The sequence below is a fragment of the Ovis canadensis genome, chromosome 14 (genome assembly GCF_042477335.2).
Source record: "Ovis canadensis isolate MfBH-ARS-UI-01 breed Bighorn chromosome 14, ARS-UI_OviCan_v2, whole genome shotgun sequence".
Lineage (NCBI taxonomy): Eukaryota > Metazoa > Chordata > Mammalia > Artiodactyla > Bovidae > Ovis > Ovis canadensis.
The window spans coordinates 77,988,282-78,010,875 of record NC_091258.1 but is presented as its reverse complement, the minus strand read 5'-3'; the positions used below and the strand labels follow the sequence as shown (position 1 = coordinate 78,010,875).

The following is a 22,594-nucleotide window of genomic DNA, read 5'->3' as shown; positions in this document are numbered from 1 at the left end:
TGCAATGCAGAAACCCGGGTTCGATCCCTGGGTCAGGAAGATCTCCTGGAGAAAGGAAATGGCAACCCACTCCAGCATCCTTGCCTGGAAATCCCATGGACAAAGGAGCCTGGGGGGCTACGATCCATGGGGTCACAAAGAGTCGGACACGACTGAGCGACTTCCGCTGCCACCCCACACAGCTAGGTCTCGATGGAAGAAGCAGGCATTCAGTCATTCGGTACATGTACCTTTTATTACAGAAACTCTAGGGTAGGGTTGAAAAAGGCTAAAGAGGCGCTGCGGAGGAAACCGCTGCAGGCGTTCACTCAGCTTCTCCCAGAGCTTCTGCTCGCAGAGGCCTGCTGGCCATGCCTCTGGGCAGACAGGTGCTGTCCCTCCAAGGACTCGACTCACTGCCCTCCGGCAGTCTAGCACACGGAGGTTTCCCCAGAGGCCAGGCCGACCAGCTGGGAGATGGAGGACTCGTGAGGGTGGAGCTGAGATGGAGAAGGGCGGTTAGAAGGCACAGCAGGGGTTGTTCCTAAGGAAGGGAAGAAAGGAGACGGAAAAGTATGTGAGCATCAGCTTACATCCTGAGCGGCTCTCTGCTCTGTGGACCCCGCGTACCTTGCCCCTCTGACCCACCGGCCACGCTTCCCTAAGCCTCAGCCGGCTGCTCCTCGCCATCTCACCGTGCGGATATCTTCGCTTCAGAGAGAGATTCTTCTGAACACTCAGTGGGAGAAGCTACCCCCTCCAGCTCCTGTCTGTCACAGCTCCTTCGAGGAAGCTCAGGTGATTTATTCCCTGCCCTCCCACTAGCGGGCGTGCCTCACGAGCACAAGGCCTTCCCCTGCCTGGCACACTGGGGTCCCCTAGGGTTGCTGCAGGGGGTGAATATATGAGGCTTGCTCTGGGCTTTGGGGGATAGGTCGAGCATCTCATTGCTCCCAAAGGGGCTCACAGTCTGCTGCAGAGGGTCTGAAAACTACAGCCCCAGGGGGTGACTCCAGCTCCCACCTGTTTTTACTTATTACAGTTTTTAAAAATCGAGGTAAAATTCACATGACGTAAAATTCACCATTTAACTGTTTTTTTAGCGAATCCAGAATTCATCATAGTGCAGTTACTTGATAAAAATGTACTGACTGCATCTCTCAATAAGTTAATCATAGAATTATCACACGACCCAGAGTTTCTACACCTAGGTATGTACCCCCGAGGAACTGGAAACAGGTGTTCAAGGAAAACTTGTGTGTGTCAGTGTTCTTAGCATCATACCAATAGCCAAAAGGTGGAGACAGCTCAAATGCCGTTCACCTGAAGAGTGAGTAAACAGGCAAAGGAATACTATTCGCTCATGAAAAATAATGAAGTTCTGATACATGCCCTAGCCTGGATGGCCTTGGAGAACATTATGCTAGGTGAGTGAAGCCAGACACAAGAAGCCACATAGCATATGAGTCCATGTGTATAAAATGTGCAGAGTAGGCAAATCCAGAGATGGAGAGAGAGAAATGATTAGTGGCTGCCAGGGGCTGGGAGGAGACACTGCTCATGGTTGCAGAGGCTCCTTCAGGGATGATGAAAAGCTTTTGGAGCTAAATCGCCATGAGGGTTGCACAACACTGTGAGTGTCCGAAACGTTACTCACAGTAAATTTTATATTATGTGTATTCTGCCACAACTTAAAAAAAAAAATCCCACATAACCTTTGAGGGAATTCATGACTGAATTCTTTCTGCTCTCCACGTCCTTATCATTGGTAAGCTGTGGCTTGAGATTAGGGAGATGAACTTGAAACTGTCCATTCGACTCTGTGATTCTACAGCTGGCATTTCCAAACCCTCCTGGAGAATTTGAACCAAGCCGCCACCCCCCACCCCGCAGCGGACAAGCCCTCCTCCCCTTGGGACATACCTGTTGTCCACGTCCGGGTTACAGTAATGGCAGTAGCACTTGGGAGGTTGAAGAAGGGGGGGAACCAGAAGCAGAAAGAGACGGTTTTGGTGAGACAGTTCTGCCACTCTCCCGCCATCCCTCCCCGCTTCCTTTCTTCTTTCCTGCCTGCCTCTGTCTCCCCCTCGTCCCCAGGGGAGGGAGTGACATCCTTGATCTGGTTGACCTATTCAGCCTCCCCTCTTACTGCCCCATCGTCCAGCCAGTTCACTCCATCCCAGTAAATGACATGATGCTCTGACCTGGGGGTTTCTCAGCCTCAGCACCCCTGGCACTTTGACCCAGGTCAGCCTTAGTCGTGGGCGCCATCCTACAGAAGCCGCGCACCTCGCCTCTACCCACCAGATGCCAGTGGCACCTCCTCCCCCAGACGTGACAACCAGAAATGTCTCCGGGCGCTGCTGAGTGTCCCCTGGGCGGCAAAGTCACCCGCATCCAAGAACCACTCATCTAAGCAGGGGCGCGAGGCTGGGGCTCATCTCCTCGCCCCTCGCGTGTTCCTCGTCTCTCACCCCAAACCCTTAGCGCTGCTCCTTCTACGAGTGCGGCAAGGCGCGCCCCATCTTCACTGCCATCCCGACATCCTGCCCACGCCTTGGGCACCCGGCTCCTCCTCCCCTTCCTCTGCGCTCCCCCACCCCCTATTCCCTCCATCTGTTCAGCCTCCTCCTCCCCCACGAGGTACCCAGCTCCTCCCTCCCTTCCTCCGTGCTCCCGCTCTCTCCTCCTCCCTCTCCACCTTTAGGAACCCGGCTCTTCCTACCCAGTCTCCCTTATTGTAGGACACGAACAAGAAGGTGACCATCATGTAGGCGCATCTCAGCCCATTCCATCCCGTTTTCTTCTTCAGCGGCTTCTTGGGGGTGGTGGCCGTTGGGAGGAGCTTCACTGGGGAGATCCAAGTGGACATGACCAACGTGAAGGCCTGCAGCCCCCTGTGTGGACATCTTGCCTTTCCCACAACTCTCTCCACACAGATCTCCCTCTGAACCCCACACCCTCAATCCACCTGCTTCTGGGATTGAAATGTGGTCCATTGCTACCGGGTGCCCCCATCTCCCCTCTCCATCTGCAAGGCACCAGTCTCACATCTCCTTCTGATTGCCATTGCACCAGCCTGCTACTCCACACTCCTCTCTCCCAGACCAGCTCCCACTGGAGCCCGCAGGGATCTAACACCAGATCTGACCCTGTGACCTCCTCATTCCAGACCCCATCTGGGGCACAAGCCCAGTTTCACTTGCTCAATATTCTTTCCCTCTTCTTTTCACATTTTAAATTTTAAAGAAAGGGTTACATTACATTTTAATATTGCATACAAAAAAAAAACACCCTAATACTAATAAGATTTTTTTAAAAAAGGAGATGGCACTTGAAAATTCCCAGAGTGGAGGAACCCACGTGAGTCATGAATGTTAAATTAAGTCTAGCTTCTTTCAGGAACATAAGCAAAATTGAAGTCATTTCTTTTAAATGTCTCTGATAATCATGAGAAGGACTTAAGTCATCTTCCCCTGAATGGTTGAAGATAGTCCCCTTTTAACCAACCATTGTGCCCTCAGGAAACCCCATTGTAATAACCATCATTTAAAAATATAAACAATTTCCTCAATTTCATGTTATAAGCCACCCTGTGAGGAACACCCTGCCCCTGCATCTCATATCAGTTTTGAATTTGAAAGTTCCCAGTTTAAGAATTATTCTTCCTTGCACAATAAACTCTCCCTTAGTACTATCTTACTGATCTTGCGGTTTTAGCTTTGCTATTCCTCTATTTTTGACATGTATAATTCACCTCACGGAACAGGCCCTCCAGTCAAACACCAGAACATTACCAGTGTAAAGGGAAAAATGAAAAGAGAAAAAAAAAGCTCCTTAATTGAAATTTCAGGAGGGCACACCTCCTGCCCTTTTCTTAGAGAATATACTCTGTAGCTGTAATTCCTTTCTCTTTCCCTTCATTGTTGTTGTTCAGTTGCTAAGTTGTGTCCGACTCTTTGCGACCCCATGGTCTGCAGCACGCCAGGCTTCCTTGTCCTTCACTGTCTCCCAGAGTTTGTTCAAACTCTTGTCCATTGAGTCAGTGATGCCATCCAACCATCTCATCCTCTGCCACCCCCTTCTCCTGCCCTCAATCTTTCCCAGCATCAAGGTCTTTTCCAATGAGTCTTCACATCAGGTGGCCAAAGTACTGGAGCTTCAGCTACAGCATCAGTCCTTCCGATGAATATTCAGGACTGATTTCCTTTAGGATTTACTAATTTGATCTCCCTGCTGTCCAAGGGACTCTCAAGAATCTTCTCCAGCACGATTTGAAAGCATCAATTATTCAGCATCTTTAGCTGTCCCTTTGAAATGTATGCAAATCTTTTTTTTAAATTTACTTATTTATTTGGCAGTGCTGGGATCAATTTCAACGTCCTTCTTCACCTTTAGGAATCATTTCAGACCTCAGTGATCAACAGAAGAAGCGACTGAGAAAAATCAAGACGTTTCCCAGTCACACCTCAGTGTGCTTGGTGTCCTTGGCACCAGGGGGCAGTACAAGGGGGTAGGGGTGGTCTGAAGGCTTTGGCTGCCCCTCAGAAAGACATCCTCTCAGGTTCTGAAACCCGGACCTTGGCCACCTGAAATTGTGTCTCCTTAAGGCTTTGACTTAACACAGACCGAGGGAACTCGCAGGCGTCTCGATGGAAAAGGCATGATGCCGTGCACTTACCTTCTTCCTTGCAGCCGCTTGATTCTTCTGAAAAGAGGAAGAGAAAGAGGCAAAGAAGGAAGGGAAGGAAGGAAGAGGAGGGGGGGAAAGGAAGAAAAGAAATCATCAACAAATTCTGAAATGAATGGAGACCAAACTGCAAAGAGCGATTCTGGGCGCCCCAGGTAAGGAGAGCCGAGAACGAGCCCAGCCCCCCGCAGTCCCTGGTCTCAGGCACTGCGTGGCCTCGTGGCCTGTCCACCTGCTGTTCCCTCTGCCAGCAACACCCTGAACCCACATGTGCTCGCCTCCTCCAAGTCTTTGCTCAAAGTCACTTTCCCTGATCACCTTCTAAAAACGTATCCCTCTGCCCTGCCCTGCCTTCCCATCTCTCTTCCTCTGCGATCTTCACAGGGCTTAGCAACCAACAGACTTCTAACCCACTGTTTCTCTATTTATTCGTGTTCTCTTCTCGTCAGTTCTATCTGGACACAGATTTCTGACCTGTTCCTTACTGTGTCTCTAACATCTAGAACAGGACTGAACACAGAGAGGCTAATATTAATTAGCATTTGTTGTTGGATAAATGAAAAAAAAAAAGACACTTTTCATGTTCAGATGATGATAAAGAGTGTATGATTTCAATTAAAAATTGAAAAATAAATTTTAAAAAACCCCAAGAGTGTAAGGTTTGATGCTATTTAAAGACTCTTCCAACATTAAAAAACAAAGCTGAGAAGTCTACATTTTTGTGTCCAGGAGCAAAAGCAAATGGTGGGGCCAATTAGCATAGTCACTACTTACCATTCAGCACCTGGAGGCTCAGCAAACCTGCAGAGACAGTGTGGACATGGAATTGCCAAAGGCAGCGTGCTAAGTGCCCTTAGGCCGACAAGGCGCAGCTAACTCACCCCAGCTGCCTCTCGCTCTTCTCATCGGCTCCCCCTGAGGACGCTCATACTGCCCTAAAGCTATCTGTCTGTCCCCGCATCAGTCTGTGTGGGGTTTCTCTAGAGGTACAAGCACATGAGGCTCGTCTCTGGCTTTCCACCGCCCTGCGTGGTCCTATCCCACATGGAGAGTTAAAAAGAATATCCTTCCCGGGCTTCCTTCCTTGGTGGCTCAGTGGTAAAGCATCCGCCTGCCAGCGCGGGAGAGACACAGGCTTGACCCCGGTCCAGGAAGATCCCACGTGCCTCGGAGCCACTGAGCGCCACCGCTGCTGAGCCTGTGTTCTGGAGGCCAGGAACCACAACTACTGAGCCACACCCTGGAGTTGCTGCTCCACAACACGAGAAGACCACTGCAGGGAGAAGCCCGAGATGGCCTCTAGAGAGTAGCCTGCACTCCCCTTAACTAGAGAAAGCCACACACAGCCACGAAGACCCAGCACAGCTGAAAATAAATCTTTTTAAAGAAAAGACTTTTTTTTTCCCAAACAAACTTCCCATGCCAAAATCTCGGGGCATGTATGGAGTGAGATGATTTACCTAGGATCTCTAATGTCATCCATCCAGAAGGAAGTGTGGTCCGGGAGGCAGGGCGGTGTTCAAGGGTGCAAAGTCCAGAATGTTGAGTCCAAGGGGCCGCGAGAGATGAGACCATAGAAGGAAAAAAAAAAAAGTCATAAGATCAGAAGGTGGGGAGACCGGCAGCAAATGAGAATGGAGCCCAGGCAGGCGGTGCTGAGCCGTGAAGGCGAGAGGGCTGGAAGCCCCACCATGTGGGTTAGAGCGGAAATCTAGTGGCTGAAGGGGCTTCCCTGGGGGCTCAGACGTAAGGAGTCCGCCTGCCAATGCAGGAGACGCCGGTTCTGTCCCTGGGTCAGGGAGATCCCCTGGGGAAGTGAATGGCAACCCGCTCCAGTGTTCTTGCCTGGAGGATCCCATGGACAGAGGGGCCTGGCGGGCTCCAGTCCATGGGGTTACAAAGAGTCGGACACGACTGAGCAACTGAACAACAACAGGTAGTGGCTTGAAGAACTGGCGCTGGGTCAGAGTCAGGCTGGGAAGGCAGCCACCACGCCTGCTCTGCATATTTGCCCATGCTGTGCCCCCTGACACCCTCCAGGTGAATAATGCCTGCCTGGGGGGGAAACGCAACAGAATGTATTAAGCGTGCCCAGCGCCCAGGAAACCCTGAACGAATTGTCCTTACTGTCCTCCCCGTCGTCATAAGAACGTTGCCCATGTCCCTGATTTGACCAGGGGCTTGGTTCTCATAAGACACCCTGCCTTTGAAAAAGTGAAACTCATACAGTCATTTTTTCCAGTCCCCGGATTAGTAAAAATACAGAAAGATTCTCTGATCAGTGAGGCCGTGGTTGGGAAGGGACCCCATGGCAGAGATAAGAAGGGGAACAAGACAGACGTGGGGACAATGTGGAAAAAGATACTCACGTTTCAGGACTGTCGAGGTGTAGGCAACAGGGAGGAGAAATTCCAGGGGGAGCCATTGGGCATCAACAGAAAGGGGAGAGGATGAGAAGGTGTGACTGGCTTCTTCCCGGCTCATCCCACCCTGCTGGTCCTCCGGGGAGACCCTCCCGTCATGGTGCGATGAGGGTGCCCCCAGATCTCATGGGGTGGCCATGGGTGGGCCAGGCTGGGGACTCTGCCTGCGTCCGCTACACTTGCCTCCTTTGGAGCCCTGATTATCCAGATGGACAGACTCCCCAGACACCTGTTTTCCTTGAGCGTTGGTCCCCCAGAGATGAGGAAGGTCCTCAGAAGATCCCCCAACCCACCTTTATCTCCTTTCTCTCCTGAGAGGTCAGGAGGGAGGAAGCCTGACCAAAGAGGAAGCCGTGGCTTTGAGCTCCTCCTCATTCAACAGTCCTCTCCGCAAATACACACAGCTCAGTACGTTCTTGTGTCCTGGGGCTGCGGCCCTTGGCTTCTGCTAAAATCTGGAGGCCTTGATGGCCGTGCACTCACACACCCAGTCACACATACTGCCTCAGACCCACCCCTGCCTCCCACAAATTCTGGGGATTATCCATACGGTCTCAGGCGGGCCTGTGGACCCTGGCAGGTCAGTCTGAGCCCCCTTCAGAGTCAAGAGTGATAGATGGAGACCCTGTTAGCAGAGGGTCTCTCTCAACCCGGGTCCCCAGGTGAGAACAATCCAAAGATTCCCTTCTGTTTACTTTTTTGTCTCAGCGGCTGAAAACACCCGAATTACCACAGAAAAGGAAGAATAACTCACTTTTTACTGGAAGGTGCAGCAGAACCAGAAATCAGGGGGTCAACATGGAAAAAAGGGAGCAAGAGAGTAGAATCAAATACACCCCCCAGCACATTCCTTTATTCACTCACTAAACACTCTCCAAGTTATTTGTAAGCTTTTATTGTGCGCTAATTATAGACTTGCAAAAACACTGCAAAAATAGTACCAGAGGGGGTTGCCCTTTCCTCCTCCAGGGGATCTTCCCAGCCCGGGGACTGAACCTGCGTCTCCTGCATTGGTAGGCAGGTTCTTTACCACTGAGCCACCAGGAAGCCCCAGTTTGGGGAGCCATGCCTTAAAACTAGGGTTCCGTGTAGCGCAGAGTGCCATGGTGAAGATCAGTGGCATCATGGAGGTAGACGCTCCAATGTTGGTTCTCCTCCAGCCCTCCCCATTAGCAAAAATTACATCCATCAGCCATAGAAGGGACCTCTCTGTTGCTTCAGGAAGAGTAGTAGAGCCCGTGTGTGTTAGGCATGCTTCTAGGTTATGAGTGTGAGCAGTGGACAAGACTCTGCCCTGGAGGTGCAAAAGAGATGGGAGAGAGAGGTGCTTCGCCAGCTCACCTGACCTGGGGGGCATACGTCTGTCTTCCTTAGAATGCGTCCCCTGCTCTCTAACGAGCATGGCTCCCTTTCTCTCCCAAGAACCACCAAACTTTTCCTTCTGGAAGGTAGGCCCTTTTTCATGGGAGCAATTTACACACCAAAGGAGAGCCACAGCGCTGAGACTGGGGCTGTGCCGGAGCTGGCTTGCAAGAGATGGTTGTTAAATTATTGCAAAACTTTCGCAAGCCACTGCCAAGCCTAATTAGCGGCTTCAGATCAGCCCAGCGCTAAAGCATTTACACCACATTAATCGGCAGTGGCTGCAAACCCGAGCTCCCCTCCCCACCCTCTCCCCACAGAAATGGTTGCTAAATGTTACAAGCACAGCCCTATGGCAGCCCATTTGTAACAGTTTTGCTTTTGACCTCAAGACAATATCTAAATGCCAGGGCCCACACCAACACTTCCCACCCCCCGCTGGTTTTTTTTTCCTCTGCAGCTTGTCTTATTTTTGGCTGCGCTGTGGGACATGCAGGATCTCAGCTCCCCAAGCAAGCCTGAAACCCAATAGAGTCCTAACCCCTGGACCACCAGGGAATTCCCCTCCCTCAAATTTTAATGAGGAAATCCCACAGACAGAGGAGCCTGGTGGGCTGCAGTCCACAAGGGGTCACAGAAGAGTCAGATGCCACTGAGCAACTGAACAACAAGGTGTAATCCCCGAGAGGGTTACGGGAATGTCATCTCCAGGACACAGACTCGGGATTGAAAAAGCACTTACTTTCTTCCTCTGTCCTGTCTGGAGGCGAGGGTGCAGGCGGCCAGGTTCCAACAGAGGTGCAGAGGGAAGACAGGGATCAGTGTTAAGACACCGTGAAACAAGGACACCACAAAACGAGACTCCCTGACTGGTCAGAGGATTCAGAGGCAGAAGCGGACACGAGGCGGGTGGGGGCTAGGTCGTTGCCTCTCTCTCTCTAACCAGTACTGGTGGAGCCTCTAGTGTGTGCAAGGTGTGAGGGCTACACGGAAAGTGAGAGGACAAGGGTCTTACTCTCGGGGAGCACGAGCAAGCGGAGGCCCGAGAGGCGGCCTCGAGAGTCAGAAACCCATCTGGGGGAGGGCTAGGGTTTCTGGGTGCGGCCAGAACCTGCTAGAGAGCGGCATTTGCTGACCTTGTTGGGGTGCCAGGGAAGGCGTCTTGGAGGAACTGTCACTGAGTCTGACACCTGAAAGATGAGGAGGGGTTAGCCAGGTGAAGACCTTTGGAGGGGAGAGACAGAGACGCATTCCCAGAGGCGGGACAGTCCTGGGTGGGAAGGAGTCTGGAGCTTCGGAAGGATGGAGAGAGACCTGCTGAGGGGACACGGTAGGTGAAGATGACCAGCGGACAAGAACGCCCAGAGTTAGATGATGCCCGGCCCTGTGGGTCATTTTAAAGACCTCGGGCTTCATCCTAAGAATGATGGGCGATCGGGGAAACACTTGGACCCAGCACTTGGGCAACTTACCCCGTCTCTCTAGGGCTTGGTTTTCTCATAAAAGTGCAATTATTGTCCTGCTTGGCCCAGGACTTGGAAGGGGTCCACTGGGTGAGAGAGTTTTAATGCTGAAACCAGGCAGGTCGTGGGCGCACACAGTCACTCTGGATTGTAATGGGATCCACCCGTCTCACAGGGGTGAGGAGGCTTAAAAGAAATGATCCAAGCAGAGCCCTGAAACATACCGGCTTTTCCAAGATGCTCCGTGAAAGTTTTTTAAAGAATTTTGTTTTGCTGTGGATCATTTTTTAAATCTATGGGATTTGTTACAATATTGTTTTGTGTTTTGGCTTTTGGGCCTCGAGGCATTTGAGACCTTAGGTCCCTGACCGGGGATGGAACCTGTTAGGGACCAAACGACGGGCTCTAGGACCTGAGTCATGTTTTCCAGAAAGAGACAGGACATGCGCTCATCCTGCCTGGCCAATCATGTAACGCCAGCTACTCCTGTAACTGAGACAAAGAGCTGCCTGTGTGTAAGCCGCCATACTCCTTTGTTCGGGGCTCTTGTCGGATTCTGCTGAGCCGGATGAGACTTGGGCCCTAGCGCGCTAGAAATAAAACTCCCTTCTTGCCTTTGCATTACTGTGGTGGACTTGCTCTCTCTCTCGGTCGGTTCGGAGATACGGGCTCGGAGCATAACAGAACCCACGCCCCTGGCATTGGAAGGCCAAGTCTTGCTAACCGCTGGACCACCAGGGAACTCCCGCATGACGTTTTCGTTAGTTACCACTCTCCCTCTGAAGCTCTGCGTCTTTCTGGCTCTCTGTTTTCGTGTCTCTACAGATGGTTTCCGGTCTGTGAGCCATGACTCTGGCCTCTGTAGTTGCGATTTAGTTGCTCAGTCGTGTCTGACTCTTTGCAACCCCATGGACTGCGGCCCGCCAGGCTCCTCTGTCTGTGGGATTCTCCAGGCAAGAATACTGGAGCGGGTTGCTGTGCTCTCCAGGGGATCTTCCTGACCCAGGGATTGAAGCCGGGTCCCCCGCATTGGCAGATGGATTCTTTACCATTGAGCCACTAGGGAAGCCCTGACTATATGGCTTTATCCACATTCCACTCTGGATCTGAGGTTATTTTGCCTAATAATGTCTATCTGACGTTGATCTTTGCCTTATAGCCGGGTCGTATGTTGGCTAAGAAGCTCATTTCACTATTTATGAAGTCTGGCTGTTTTCCAGGGAGGGAGGTCTTGGCCCATAAAGCTCTGCTATTTCTGGATGGAGAGGATTCTTCGAGGGTAGGAGTCAGGGAGTCCTGTGTTATTCAGCTTGTGAGAAGGAGAAGGTCTTGGAACTCCACAGGCAGTGTGGGGAGAAGGAAAACGGGAGATGAGAAGAGAGAGAGTGAGCAGAGATGGGAGAAGGCCGTCCATCTGCTCAGGGCTCTGGCTGTCCTGCACGCTCTCGTTTCATCGAGACTCATAACTCGTAGGTCTCGGCCGATTTCTCATGGGAACCAGTGAAGGAGGGTTCTGCTTCCAGGTTGATGGGAACACAGGGAAAGCACAGAGCTCTTCAGCAACCCAAGGGGAGAGAAGTGAGAAACTGGTATCTTTGAAAGAGCAGAAGCAGTGAGGAGGGCTACGGACTCCAGGACCCCTGGACAGACGGGACGCAGGGAGCTGAGCCCACTTCAACCAGCTTCCTAGTACCTGAGTTTTTCGTAGATTTAATTATAATGTCATATAATTTTTATAACGTATAAAATGTTATAGTTTATTATAACATTAAGAAGCACTCTTTATAGTGTGGATTACTAGCCCTACTCTATGGGAGAAGAGAAGAGCCTTGCCCCAGGGTCCCATATGCTGGGAAAGAACGGAGCTGGCTTGAAATGCCAGGCATATGTACCCCTGGAAGTCCAGTTCCCGTCTCCATCTCCCTGGAGCTCCAGATCCAGGCATGCCCTGTGCACTGGGACGGGAACCCTTGGGGATGGCTGGAAAGGTCTCAGGTGGACACAGATGTTACTCGTTTGGAGTCACATGGTGGGAATATGTAATCTAATATTGAATTCACTTTATAATTCTCTTTCTTCTCAAAAGTCTCAAAATGATGCTAACTTGTCCAGAACCTCTCTCTAATGCGCTCTGGTCTTCCTTTCCAGTGAAGAGAGAACCATCTTCAGAATAAGACCCTCAGCAGTCATCAGTATCGTTATAATTACTACTTTATTTCCATTGTTTCATTATGTCTATTTTTGCAGTTATCTTCTTAGAAAATTCTTTGGCATTGCCCATCTTTGGGGTTGGAATGAAAACTGACCTTTTCCTTATGGCCCCTGCTGAATTTTTCAAATTTTCTGGCACATTGAGTGCAACACTTTTACAGCATCATCTTTTATTATTTTAAATAGCTCAGCTGGAATTCCAGCACCTCCACTAGCTTTTTTCATTGCAATGCTTCCTAAGGCCCACTTGACTTCACAATCCAGGATGTCTGGCTCTAGGTGAGTGACCACTCCATCGTGGTTATCCAGGTCATTAAGACTTTTTTTTGTATGGTTCTGTGTATTCTTGCTACATCTTCTTAATTTCATCTGCTTCCGTTAGGGCCTTGACACTTCTGTCCTTTGTTGTGCCCATCCTTGCATGAAATGTTGCCTTGGTATCGTCAGTTTTCTCCAAGAAACCTCTGTGGCTTAGCTGCTAAGTCGTGTCCGACTCTGCAACCCCATGGACTGTAGCCCACCAGGTTCCTCTGTCCATGGAATTTTCTAGGCAAGAAGACTGGAGTGGGCTGCCATTTCCTTCTCCTCTAGTCTTTCCCATTCTGTTGTTTCCCTCTATTTATTTGCGTTGCATACTTTTGAAACAAATGAAACTGGATTTTCACCGACTAAAGGAACGTAAAACTTCCTTTGCAAGTTTATCTATTTAAGCTTTTCAATAATGGAAGTCCTTTCAAAGTGTACTCCTTCACTGGAAAACATAAATGATAGCACTGGACTGGAGAGTAGTAGAGATAGCGGGAACTTCTGCTGGGGTTCAGCCTCTCTACCTGTGCACATGGGGACCAGTGTTTTCAGCCATCCCATTTTGAAAAGTCAGAATGCTAGATGCTACCCCATGTTGCTGAAGGTGTGGGGAAGTTAGCATTCTTGTAGGCGGTTTATGGAACTGTACGTTTGTCAAACCTCTGTCCAGATTTGAAAGACCTCTGCTCTTTGACCCAGTCATTTGAGTCATGACCTCAGAAAGTTGAAGATACAGGTACCTAAGCGCATTTCTTGTAAGAATGCGCAGGAGACCAGGAGTGGTGGCTGTTTCAAGACAGGAGAACTGGGGATAGGACAGAGAGGAAGATTTTGACACTCATTTGATGTTCCTATAACTTTTCTCATGAGCATAAATCTTTTATAGCTTAAAACAATCTACCACGTGATATCTCTCACACAAAATTCTAGCGCTCTCATTCTACACGAATAAAAATTTCCATTACCTTAAAACTCTAAGAGACAAAATGTGATCAGATACAGTCTGAATCGTTCTTCCGAAATAAAGAAAGAAAACATAAATAAAACACGGAATTTAAATAAATAACTAAAAACACAAAAGACTCCATAAATCTGCATTACCTTATAGAGAAGAGAAACGCCTGAGAAGACAGAAGTCTCACTTACCATCCGCTGACAGCCTGCTCATCATACCTGGGGAAGAAGACATAAGGAAAGACGTTCAAATGCAGCGGAGGGAAATATACCAAATTCGTGGATTTCCCCGGTTCAACGGATTTAAGAAGTTCTCTTCTTTGGAAAGTATGGCTGTGAGAGCTCGCGCATGACTTAGGGTTTCCTCATGATTCCCATCGTCCCTCTGTTCAGCCCCATCACTGCCAGCAGACATCAGTGTCTCTAATCTAATTTCTGGGTTGTGTGTGTCTTTTCCATCAGTCTCTGAGTTCCTAAAGAGTGAGCATGTATGATCCATCTTTGGGTTTCCATCACCCAACATGGCTCCAGACATACGTCAAATGCCCAGAAAATCTCGCTCAGAGTTTCCCCCCAGAGTTCACAGTCCGAGGGCATCCTGAACGTGGTGAGGTGTTTACCTACGATTCCTGAGGGCAGTCGATCCAGAGTCGGCACGGTGGTGGAGGATACAGACGTGGTGCAGAACGGTGGGACCAGGGGCCGCGGAGAGGAAGCCATGAGTAGAAAACCAAAAGTAAGGTCAGATGCCGGGAGCTAGGACAGACTCGGAAAGGGAGGCAGCCGTGGGCGCGGGGAGCGGCTAGGTGGGGTTATCGAGAGCGGCTTTGTGCTTGATTTCGGGGAGGTTTACGTGAGCGGGGGCGGGGGTGGCGGACACAGCCGTGGGCCATTCTTCAGCCAGGTAGAAAAGAGAGAAAGGAGCTATTCTTCACTGACTCTAGAAAAAAGCCCAACTCTTTCCTTATACTGATTTCACACCAACCCTCCCAGGTTAGCGAATTGTCCTCATGTTGTCAATGAGAACAGCTGAAGCTCTGAGATATCGTATTAATTTTTGAAGCCCCACACAGTGGATGAGGGAGGGCACAAAAATTCAAACGTAGATCTCTCCAACTTCCTCTATAAAGTTCTATTTCCTCACCCACAAGGTGAGTATATTAATGTCCATTGCTGGGTTGGGGTTAAGTGGTCTATATACTGATAATAATAACAATAACAAGCTTACATAGAGATGATTACGTGTATGCCCATGGTGAGGGGCTTGCAGGCAGAAGAAGGAAGAATTCTGTGTGCTAAGTCACTTCAGTCGTGCCCAACTCTTTGTGACCCCATGGACTGTAGCCCACCAGGCTCCTCTGCCCATGGGATTCTCCAGGCAAGAACACTGGAGTGGGTTGCCATTTCCTCCTCCACAGATCTCAGATAGACCTGAATTTAGCTCTACAACCAAATGGCTTTCCTTTAGTCACAGGTGGACCACAGAAATGTGCTCAATTTCTGATCAACTAGTTTTTACAGGGGAAGGAGAGAGGCATGCAGTATTTTCTTTTCATCAAGATATCCAGTCTTGACTTTTTATGTCTCTAGATCAGAAGCTGGGCTGTGGACAGTCACAAGAAGAAAGATCCTTGAAAGGCAGGCAAAAATTACCCCGTCAACCAAGGGCAATCAGAACCCCAAGGGAGAGAGAGTGAACAAAAATGTCACCTTTCAGCACTGTTGACTCGGCGCACCCAGCAGGAAGGAGAGGTTCAGAGGCGGCCGGCAGGGATCAGAGAGAAGGCAAAACGCATTAATTCATCCTCTATACCCCGTGGCATCCCCCAGGTCCCAGGGCAGCACGGGGACCCAGAATGAGAAGCTGTGTCCTGTTCCAAGAGCCATAGACCTCTTTGTGCATCGTGCTCAGGCACTCAGTCGTGTCTGCGACCCCATGGACGGTAGCCTCAGGCCCTTCTGTCCATGAGATTCCCCAGGCAAGAAGGCTGGAGTGGGTTGCCATTTCCTTCTCCAGGGGATCTTTCCAAGCCAAGGATCAAACAAGTCTTTCTTTACCCCTGAGCCCTCAGGGAAGCCCATAGGCCTCTTTAGAGACACATTTATCCCAGAGGTCAAGACACCCTGAGATACCATGGTCTGGGGCATCCAATCACCCACCCCCCTTACACCTGAGTCTCCGGAGGGTGGCAGACAAGGGTCTCCATAACAACCAATAGTCAGAGGCCAGGATGGTGAATACCTGGCGAGGAGCGAGCCTTGGCCATTCTGTGCCCTATTTCTCTCATCTACAACCTACCAGTGAAGCCACACAATGCAGTCCAGTCTGGTTGTACATGTCAGAGCACAAAGTCCTGCTGAAAATCCGACTGAAGCTATGAAGTCCATATTCCCAGAAAACCACCGAGACTCTGTCCCTCACACCCCGTTCTGCACAAGATTACAGAGGCTGGTCGGCCTCCCCGAAGTCCATCTGGTTGGCCCCAGGGATCTGCAGGCTCTGGGTTTGGAGCCGTGCTGAGATTGAGAGCATCCTGTGAGCTGCCCAGGTTGAAAATGAGAGACAGCCATCCCCCTGTCCCCTGTCCCCCTTCCTCCTCTGGTTGAAGGCTCCCCACTTACATTGGGAGAAGGAGATAAGACTTACATTTGACTGGAAAAGGACAACAGGACCAGGAGTCAGGGGGTCCACATGGAAGAAAAAAGCAAGAGAGAAGTTTGAGTTAACAGTCATTTATCCACCTCAGATGATTTCTGCATGCACGCCTTTCTCCCTTCATCTGAAAGTGAAAGTCACTCAGTCGTGTCCAACTCTTTGTGACCCCATGGACTATACAGTTCATGGGATTTTCCAGGCCAGAATACTGGAGTAGGTAGCCTTTCCCTTCTCCAAGGGATCTTGCCAACTCAGGGATCGAACCCAGGTCTCCCGCCTTGCAGGCGGATTCTTTACCAGCAGAGCCCCCAGGGAGGCCCAAGATAGGATGGGGCCCCAGAATGAGAAGCTGTGTCTTGTTCTAAGAGCCACTCTGTGTGTGTACGCTCGGTCTTCCTTCATTTAGCCTCGCCTATTCTTACGGGGGAGGGATTTCATGAGAGACTGATTTTTTGTAGTTTGTCATGTACAGTTAGACAAAGATCAAACAGCTCGGTTACACTGTTGGCAAGGATGTTGAGAACTCTACTTCTTTTTTTAAAACTTTTAATCTTATATTGGGGTGTAGCCAATTCACAATGTTGTGATAGTTTCAGGTAAACAGCGAAGGGACTCAGGCATACATATACATGCGTCCATTCTCCCCTAAACCCTGCTCCCATCCAGGCTGCCACGTGACACTGAGCAGAATTCTCTGTGCTGTAAAGTAGGTCCTTGTTGGTTCTCCATTTTAAATACATCAGTGTGTCCATGTCCATCCAAACTCCCTATCTGTTCCCCTCATTCTTCTTCTGGCAACCATAAATTCGGAGAACACTTCTTTAGCTTTACAGTTTTATAAATGAATCCTACAGATCGATTTTATGTATATATGTGTGTGTGTGTGTCAGAATATAACTCTAGTAAAAATATTCCAACTATTCTTTCTTTCTGATAAGAGCTCTCCATTCACCCACTGAGCCTGTCTTCCCCAGACAAAAGGATGGACGAACAGCCCTTTGGACAGCAGGCATCACTAGAAGACAGAGATGTCTACGGCTTGCCTTGGCTCCCAAGACGAAGCCCACTTTTCCCCAGAATCCCCAAAGGGGTTCTACAATCTACATGAATTCCCATGGAACTGGCTATGGGAATACAGTCTTGGGATGTTCACAGTTCTTACTTTTTTCTTCAGTTGCAACTGGAGGCGAAAGTGTTAGGCCATCCGGATCCCAGCAGGAACAGGAAGCAGGGAGCAGGGAGAGAATTCAGCATTAGACTCAGATCACTGCAGTGCCCAAGGAGCCCAGAGCTGAAAGTGTCACTGGAGATGCACTAACCCATCCAGTCTATCAGGAAAGCTGCTTGAGTCCACGTATCCCTCTCGCCACCCATTATCCATCTATCCACCCATTTACTTCTTCACCATCCACTGATTTATCCATCTCACCATCATCCATTCATCATCTGTCCATCCTGCCATTCATCCACTATCTAGCCAACCTTCCATCCACCCATCCACCACCCATCCATCCTTCCATCCACCCATCCACCACCCATCCATCCTTCCATCCACCCATCCACCACCCATCCATCCTTCCATCCACCCATCCATCCTTCCATCCACCCATTCACCACCCATCCATCCTTCCATCCACCCATCCACCACCCATCCATCCTTCCATCCACCCATCCACCACCCATCCATCCTTCCATCCACCCATCCACCACCCATCCATCCTTTATCCACCCATCCACCACCCATCTGTCCTTTATCCACCCATCCACCATCCATCCATCCTTCCATCCACCCATCCATCCTTCCATCCACCCATTCACCACCCATCCATCCTTCCATCCACCCATCTGCCATCCATCCATCCTTTATCCACCCATCCACCACCCATCCATCCTTTATCCACCCATCCACCACCCATCCATCCTGCCATCCACCCATCCACCACCCATCCATCCTTCCATCCACCCATCCACCACCCATCCATCCTTTATCCACCCATCCACCACCCATCCATCCTGCCATCCACCCATCCACCACCCATCCATCCTTCCATCCACCCATCCACCACCCATCCATCCTTCCATCCACCCATCCATCCTTCCATCCACCCATTCACCATCCATCCATCCTTCCATCCACCCACCCAACCATTCACCATCCATCGATTTATCCATCTAGCCATCATCCACCCGTCATCCATCCGTTATCCTGCATCATCCATCCGCCCAGCATTCACTAGCCACATATACTGGCCACTGGTCTGTGCTCGATGATGGGGGTGCAGGTGAATTAGACTCAATTCCTGCTCTGTAGGCATTTGTAACATTGCTGGGGAGAGAGATGTTGGTACAGGAGAAAATAAGACATCACAAACCCTGCTCTCATGGAACCTGTGACCCATGGAGGTCTTGCACATCTTACAGGCTCATCATACTTAGCATGTCCAAAAGAGAAGCTGTGGCCATCACCCTTCCACCCATCGAAAGATAAGCTGTTACTTTTTGTTGATAAAATAAATATCCGTGCATTCATATTGATATAATTACTTGAATAAATAAATAGAGCAGAAGCACTGAGTCGTCTTACAGAAGCATTCCAACGGATACATGTAGCAGAAATAAGAGAAACAGAAGATCACCATCGTGCAAATACTACAGCAATCATTTTGGCAGACAAGATCCACAGATGGATGCTGCAATTCGTGGGGGGAAAGTCTGAGGGGGAATAGGATATCCGCGAAGTTCCCAGTGATCTCAGCCAGGTTATCTACCAGTTATAAAGGCGAAAATAGTAGCTGGTTGGTGATCAAACTTAACATCACGGGTAGTAAGACACCTCGCCAACACATCATCTCTGATAAAGCAAGTCGAGGACAAGTTAACACGACTTCTGCGGGGCAATCACTCCCACCCCCGGTGTCACAGATTGTTGTGAGCGGTCGGTTGTGTCCCACTCATTGCGACCCCACGGACTGTAGCCCACCAGGCTCTTCTGTCCACGTGATTTCCCAGGCAAGAATACTGGAGTGGGTTGCCATTTCCTCCTCCAGGGGAGTCTCCCCGACCTAGGGTTTGAATCCGAGTTTCTGGCGTCTCCAGCCTTGGCAGATGGATTTTTTTTTTTTTTTTTTTACTACCGCGCCACCTAAGAAGTCAGTGATTTAACCAGGGTTCAGACTCAAGTCTGTGTGTCTTCAAGGGCAGGAGCCATGATACCCAGGAGTTGCCCACCCCTCCATCTCCACCAAGGGAAAGGGGAAGTGAGAATTTCTAAACAGGGAGCGGGAAGGAGCCTGGACTCAGACCCGAGGAGGCTCTCTGAGGCCAGCCACCAGGCCCCCTCCCGTGGTAACAAGAAACAGAGGACGGGGAGACGGCAGGAGGAGCTGGGCTTACCTTCCCGCGGGATGCAGGCGTCTGCCAGTCCCAGGAAAAGCAGAATCAGCAAGAACATCTTCAGAGAGGGCCCTGACTTGTGGACAGTGGGCTTGGGGGTTGGGGTGGATGAGCTCCTTCCAGGACCAACGGGACTCTGGTCACTCACTGTTCTCCCAGATTCCAAGGGCGAAGCTAACTGCCCACACACACCCTCCAGCCGCCTGGAGGCTGACAGGTGTCTGCTCTGTGCCCACGACACCAGGGGCTGACACACAGACCGCTTCTTCCCATTGGTGTCTGCTTATTTATCTTTTTTTTTTTTATAGGTACCTGGGTTGAGTTACGTGCATCGGGTACTTTTCAAAAATTTTCATATATTTATTTAGCAAGCTCCGGGAGTTGGTGATGGACAGGGAAGCCTGGCGTGCTGCAGTCCACGGGGGTCGCAAAGAGTCAGACACGACCAAGTGACTAAACTGAACTGATTTAGCTGTCTGGGGACCTTACTTGTGCCATGTGGGATCTAGTTCCCCAAGCAAGGATCGACTTGAGTCCCTGACATTGGGAGCTGCGTCTTAGCCACTGGACCACCAGTGAAGTCCTTGCTTATTTATCCTGAAACAACATTTTAGAATAATTTTATGCTGAGCCTGATCTTTGCCGTCCTACGACTCCCATCTCCTGTTTGTGTAGGACCCGTGGCCTATAAGTGGGCTTTTAAAATATCCTGAGGGCTTCCCTAGTGGCTCAGTGGTGAAGAATCTGCCTGCCAATGCAGGAGATGCAGGTTCGATCCCTGGGTCAGGAAGATCCCCTGGAGAAGGAAATGGCAACCCCCTCCAGTATTCTTGCTTGGAGAATCCCACGGACAGGGGAGCCTGGCGGGCTACAGTCTATGGAGTCTCAAAAAGTCAGATACAACTTAGCGACTAAAGAGCAACAGCAACAAATGATATGTTGCCCATACATCTCTTAAGAAGTGATTTTGTGGAATTCCCAGGCGGTCCAGTGGCTAGGACTCGACACTTTCACTGCCGAGACCAGGGGTTGGATCCCTGATCAGGAACTAAGATCTCACAGGTTACACGGCAGGAAAAAAAAAGTCAAAAAAAGAAAAAAAGATTATTTCATACATGAAGTATTCAAAGTCCTTTACTTTCATGCACAGTATACTAATCATTTCACCAAGCCTTCAACTATTTAACAATCACTGCTTTGTAAGCATAAGTTTTTGAAAAATTGTGTTTTGGCCACAGGGCTTTCAGGATGGAGCTGGAGATTGTCATCCTGAGTGAAGTAATTCAGACAGAGAAAGACAAATACCATACAATATCACTTACATATGGAATCTAAAAAAAAAAAATGATACAAGTGAATTTATCTACAAAATAGAACTGGAATCGCAGTTGTAAAAAACAAACTTATGGTTACCAGACAGTAAGGGAAGAAGAATCAATTCAGAGATTGGGGCTGACATATACACACTAAAGTGTCAGTCACTAAATCGTGTCCGGCTCTGCGACCCCGCGGACTTTAACCCACCAGGCTCCTCTGTCCATGGGATTCTCCAGGCAGGAATACTGGAGTGGGTTACCTTGCCTTTCTCCAGGGGGTCTTCCCAACCCAGGGATCGAACCTACATCTCTTGCATTGGCAGGCATATTCTTTACCACCGAGCCACCAGGGAAACCCTGTTTTCTGCATTGCGGTCAGATTCTTTACCATCTGCACCACCAGGGAAGACCCACGATTCCTCATGAAAGTGAAAGTTGCTCAGTTGTGTCCAGCTCTTTTCAACCCCATGGGCTGTAGCCCGCCAAGCTCCTGTGTCCATAGGATTCTCCAGGCAAGAATACTGGAGTGGGTAGCCGTTCCTTTCTCCAGGGGGTCTTCCCAACCCAGGTCTCCCACATTGCAGACGAATTCTTTCCCCTCTGAGCCACCAGGGAAGAGTCCTCATAGTACTTCTTATTTCTGCAAAACCACAAATCAAGTACAAAAAAACTAGGAAAAGGTATTCTGAACATTTATTTTATTTACTTATATTTGCTTACTTAACTTCTAGTAGAAATGACTTTTAATACAAAAGGAGGGGTCGACTGCCCCAAACTACACCCCCATGACTCCCTAAGGGTGGCAGAGTTCTCCAAACGTGCCAGAGGCTCGCGGAGTCCCCCACACTTAGCAAGATGTGGCCACAGTGGGCGGGAAGATCCAGGGTGGAAGATGGCCAGATCTCCAGGTGTCTGAGGCCAGTGGGCGTCTGGTTTGTGCACATCTTTGATCAGGAGGCACTGGAGGGACTCTGAAGCTCACGTCCCAGGAGCAAGTGTTCCGTAACCTCCCCATAAATTCTCTTGAGGATGTGGGGGTTAGCCCTGGGGGTCATTCCCAGCTGACCCGCTGGCTCCGATGAGTCACCCCTTACTGGAAATCTACCATCTAACTGCCCCTGAATGCCTCTGTTGCTTCCCCCTTCCTTCACCCCTGTCCTGATTGCCGTGGCCTCTGACAGTGCCCTGGGTCCCCTCCCCTGCTTAGTCCTTCCTGTGGACCTCACTCAGATACGGGGCTCTCTCCCCACCTACCCTCTCCACTACCTGGGGCTCGTGAACCCCCTGCAGACAGTGGTCAAGCCCGCTGTCTACTCCAGACCCCAAAACCAAGCTACCCACGGGCTCCACTGGGTATCTCCCTGGACATCTGTCCCACCGACCTGCTCACTGACCACTGAAAATGGGCAGTCTTTGCTTTTCTTTTTTCAATTATGAAAATAATATAACATGTTTACATGAGAATTGGGAAATACAAAACAAAGTCACATATCACCCCATTATATAATTTTTTTTGCTTTTTGTCTTTATTTTTTCTTTTTAAAATTATGACAATATGATAATACATTTACACAAGATTTGGAAAATACAGAACAAAATTACATATAGTTCCACTATTTGTTACAATTGTTTAAGTAGATAAATTAAGTTTTTTTAAAATCAGAGTTTCAATATCAAACTCTCAGAAATTAATAGAATGAATTTACAGAGAGGTAGACTATAGTAGACCTGGAAAGCATTATGAACCAATTCAACATATTTAAGATTTATACAATTTTCACGCAGCAGGAGGATAGAAATTCTATTCCGGTTCTCATAGACTGTAAACTAGGAAACACTGG

At 49.5% G+C, this 22,594-nt stretch overlaps 1 protein-coding gene across 1 annotated transcript; it reads right to left on the bottom strand.

Annotated features, from left to right (window-relative positions):
* Nucleotides 1-408: 408 nt before the first annotated feature.
* EDDM13 (epididymal protein 13) lies at nucleotides 409-19,769 on the bottom strand. The gene is made up of 12 exons (XM_069552493.1): nucleotides 19,750-19,769; nucleotides 19,438-19,553; nucleotides 17,207-17,224; nucleotides 16,036-16,041; nucleotides 15,833-15,905; nucleotides 13,581-13,607; nucleotides 6,130-6,269; nucleotides 5,444-5,470; nucleotides 4,661-4,687; nucleotides 2,705-2,829; nucleotides 1,903-1,940; nucleotides 409-523 (listed from the first exon to the last, which is right to left on the bottom strand). The coding sequence occupies exons 1-12, from the start codon at nucleotides 19,767-19,769 to the stop codon at nucleotides 499-501; spliced, it is 642 nt and encodes a 213-aa protein (XP_069408594.1). The 3' UTR covers nucleotides 409-498.
* Nucleotides 19,770-22,594: the final 2,825 nt, after the last annotated feature.

Bases quoted from the DNA above. Each gene is read 5' to 3' on its own strand.
- EDDM13 (XM_069552493.1), bottom strand. From the start codon at position 19,769: ATGCACGTAACTCAACCCAG. The intron at 6,270-13,580 runs GTAAGTGAGACT...CACCTTCTGATC, and splicing joins GAGCAGGCTGTCAGCGGATG to TTATGACTTTTTTTTTTTTC. The intron at 5,471-6,129 runs GTAAATCATCTC...CTGTCTCTGCAG, and splicing joins GATGACATTAGAGATCCTAG to GTTTGCTGAGCCTCCAGGTG.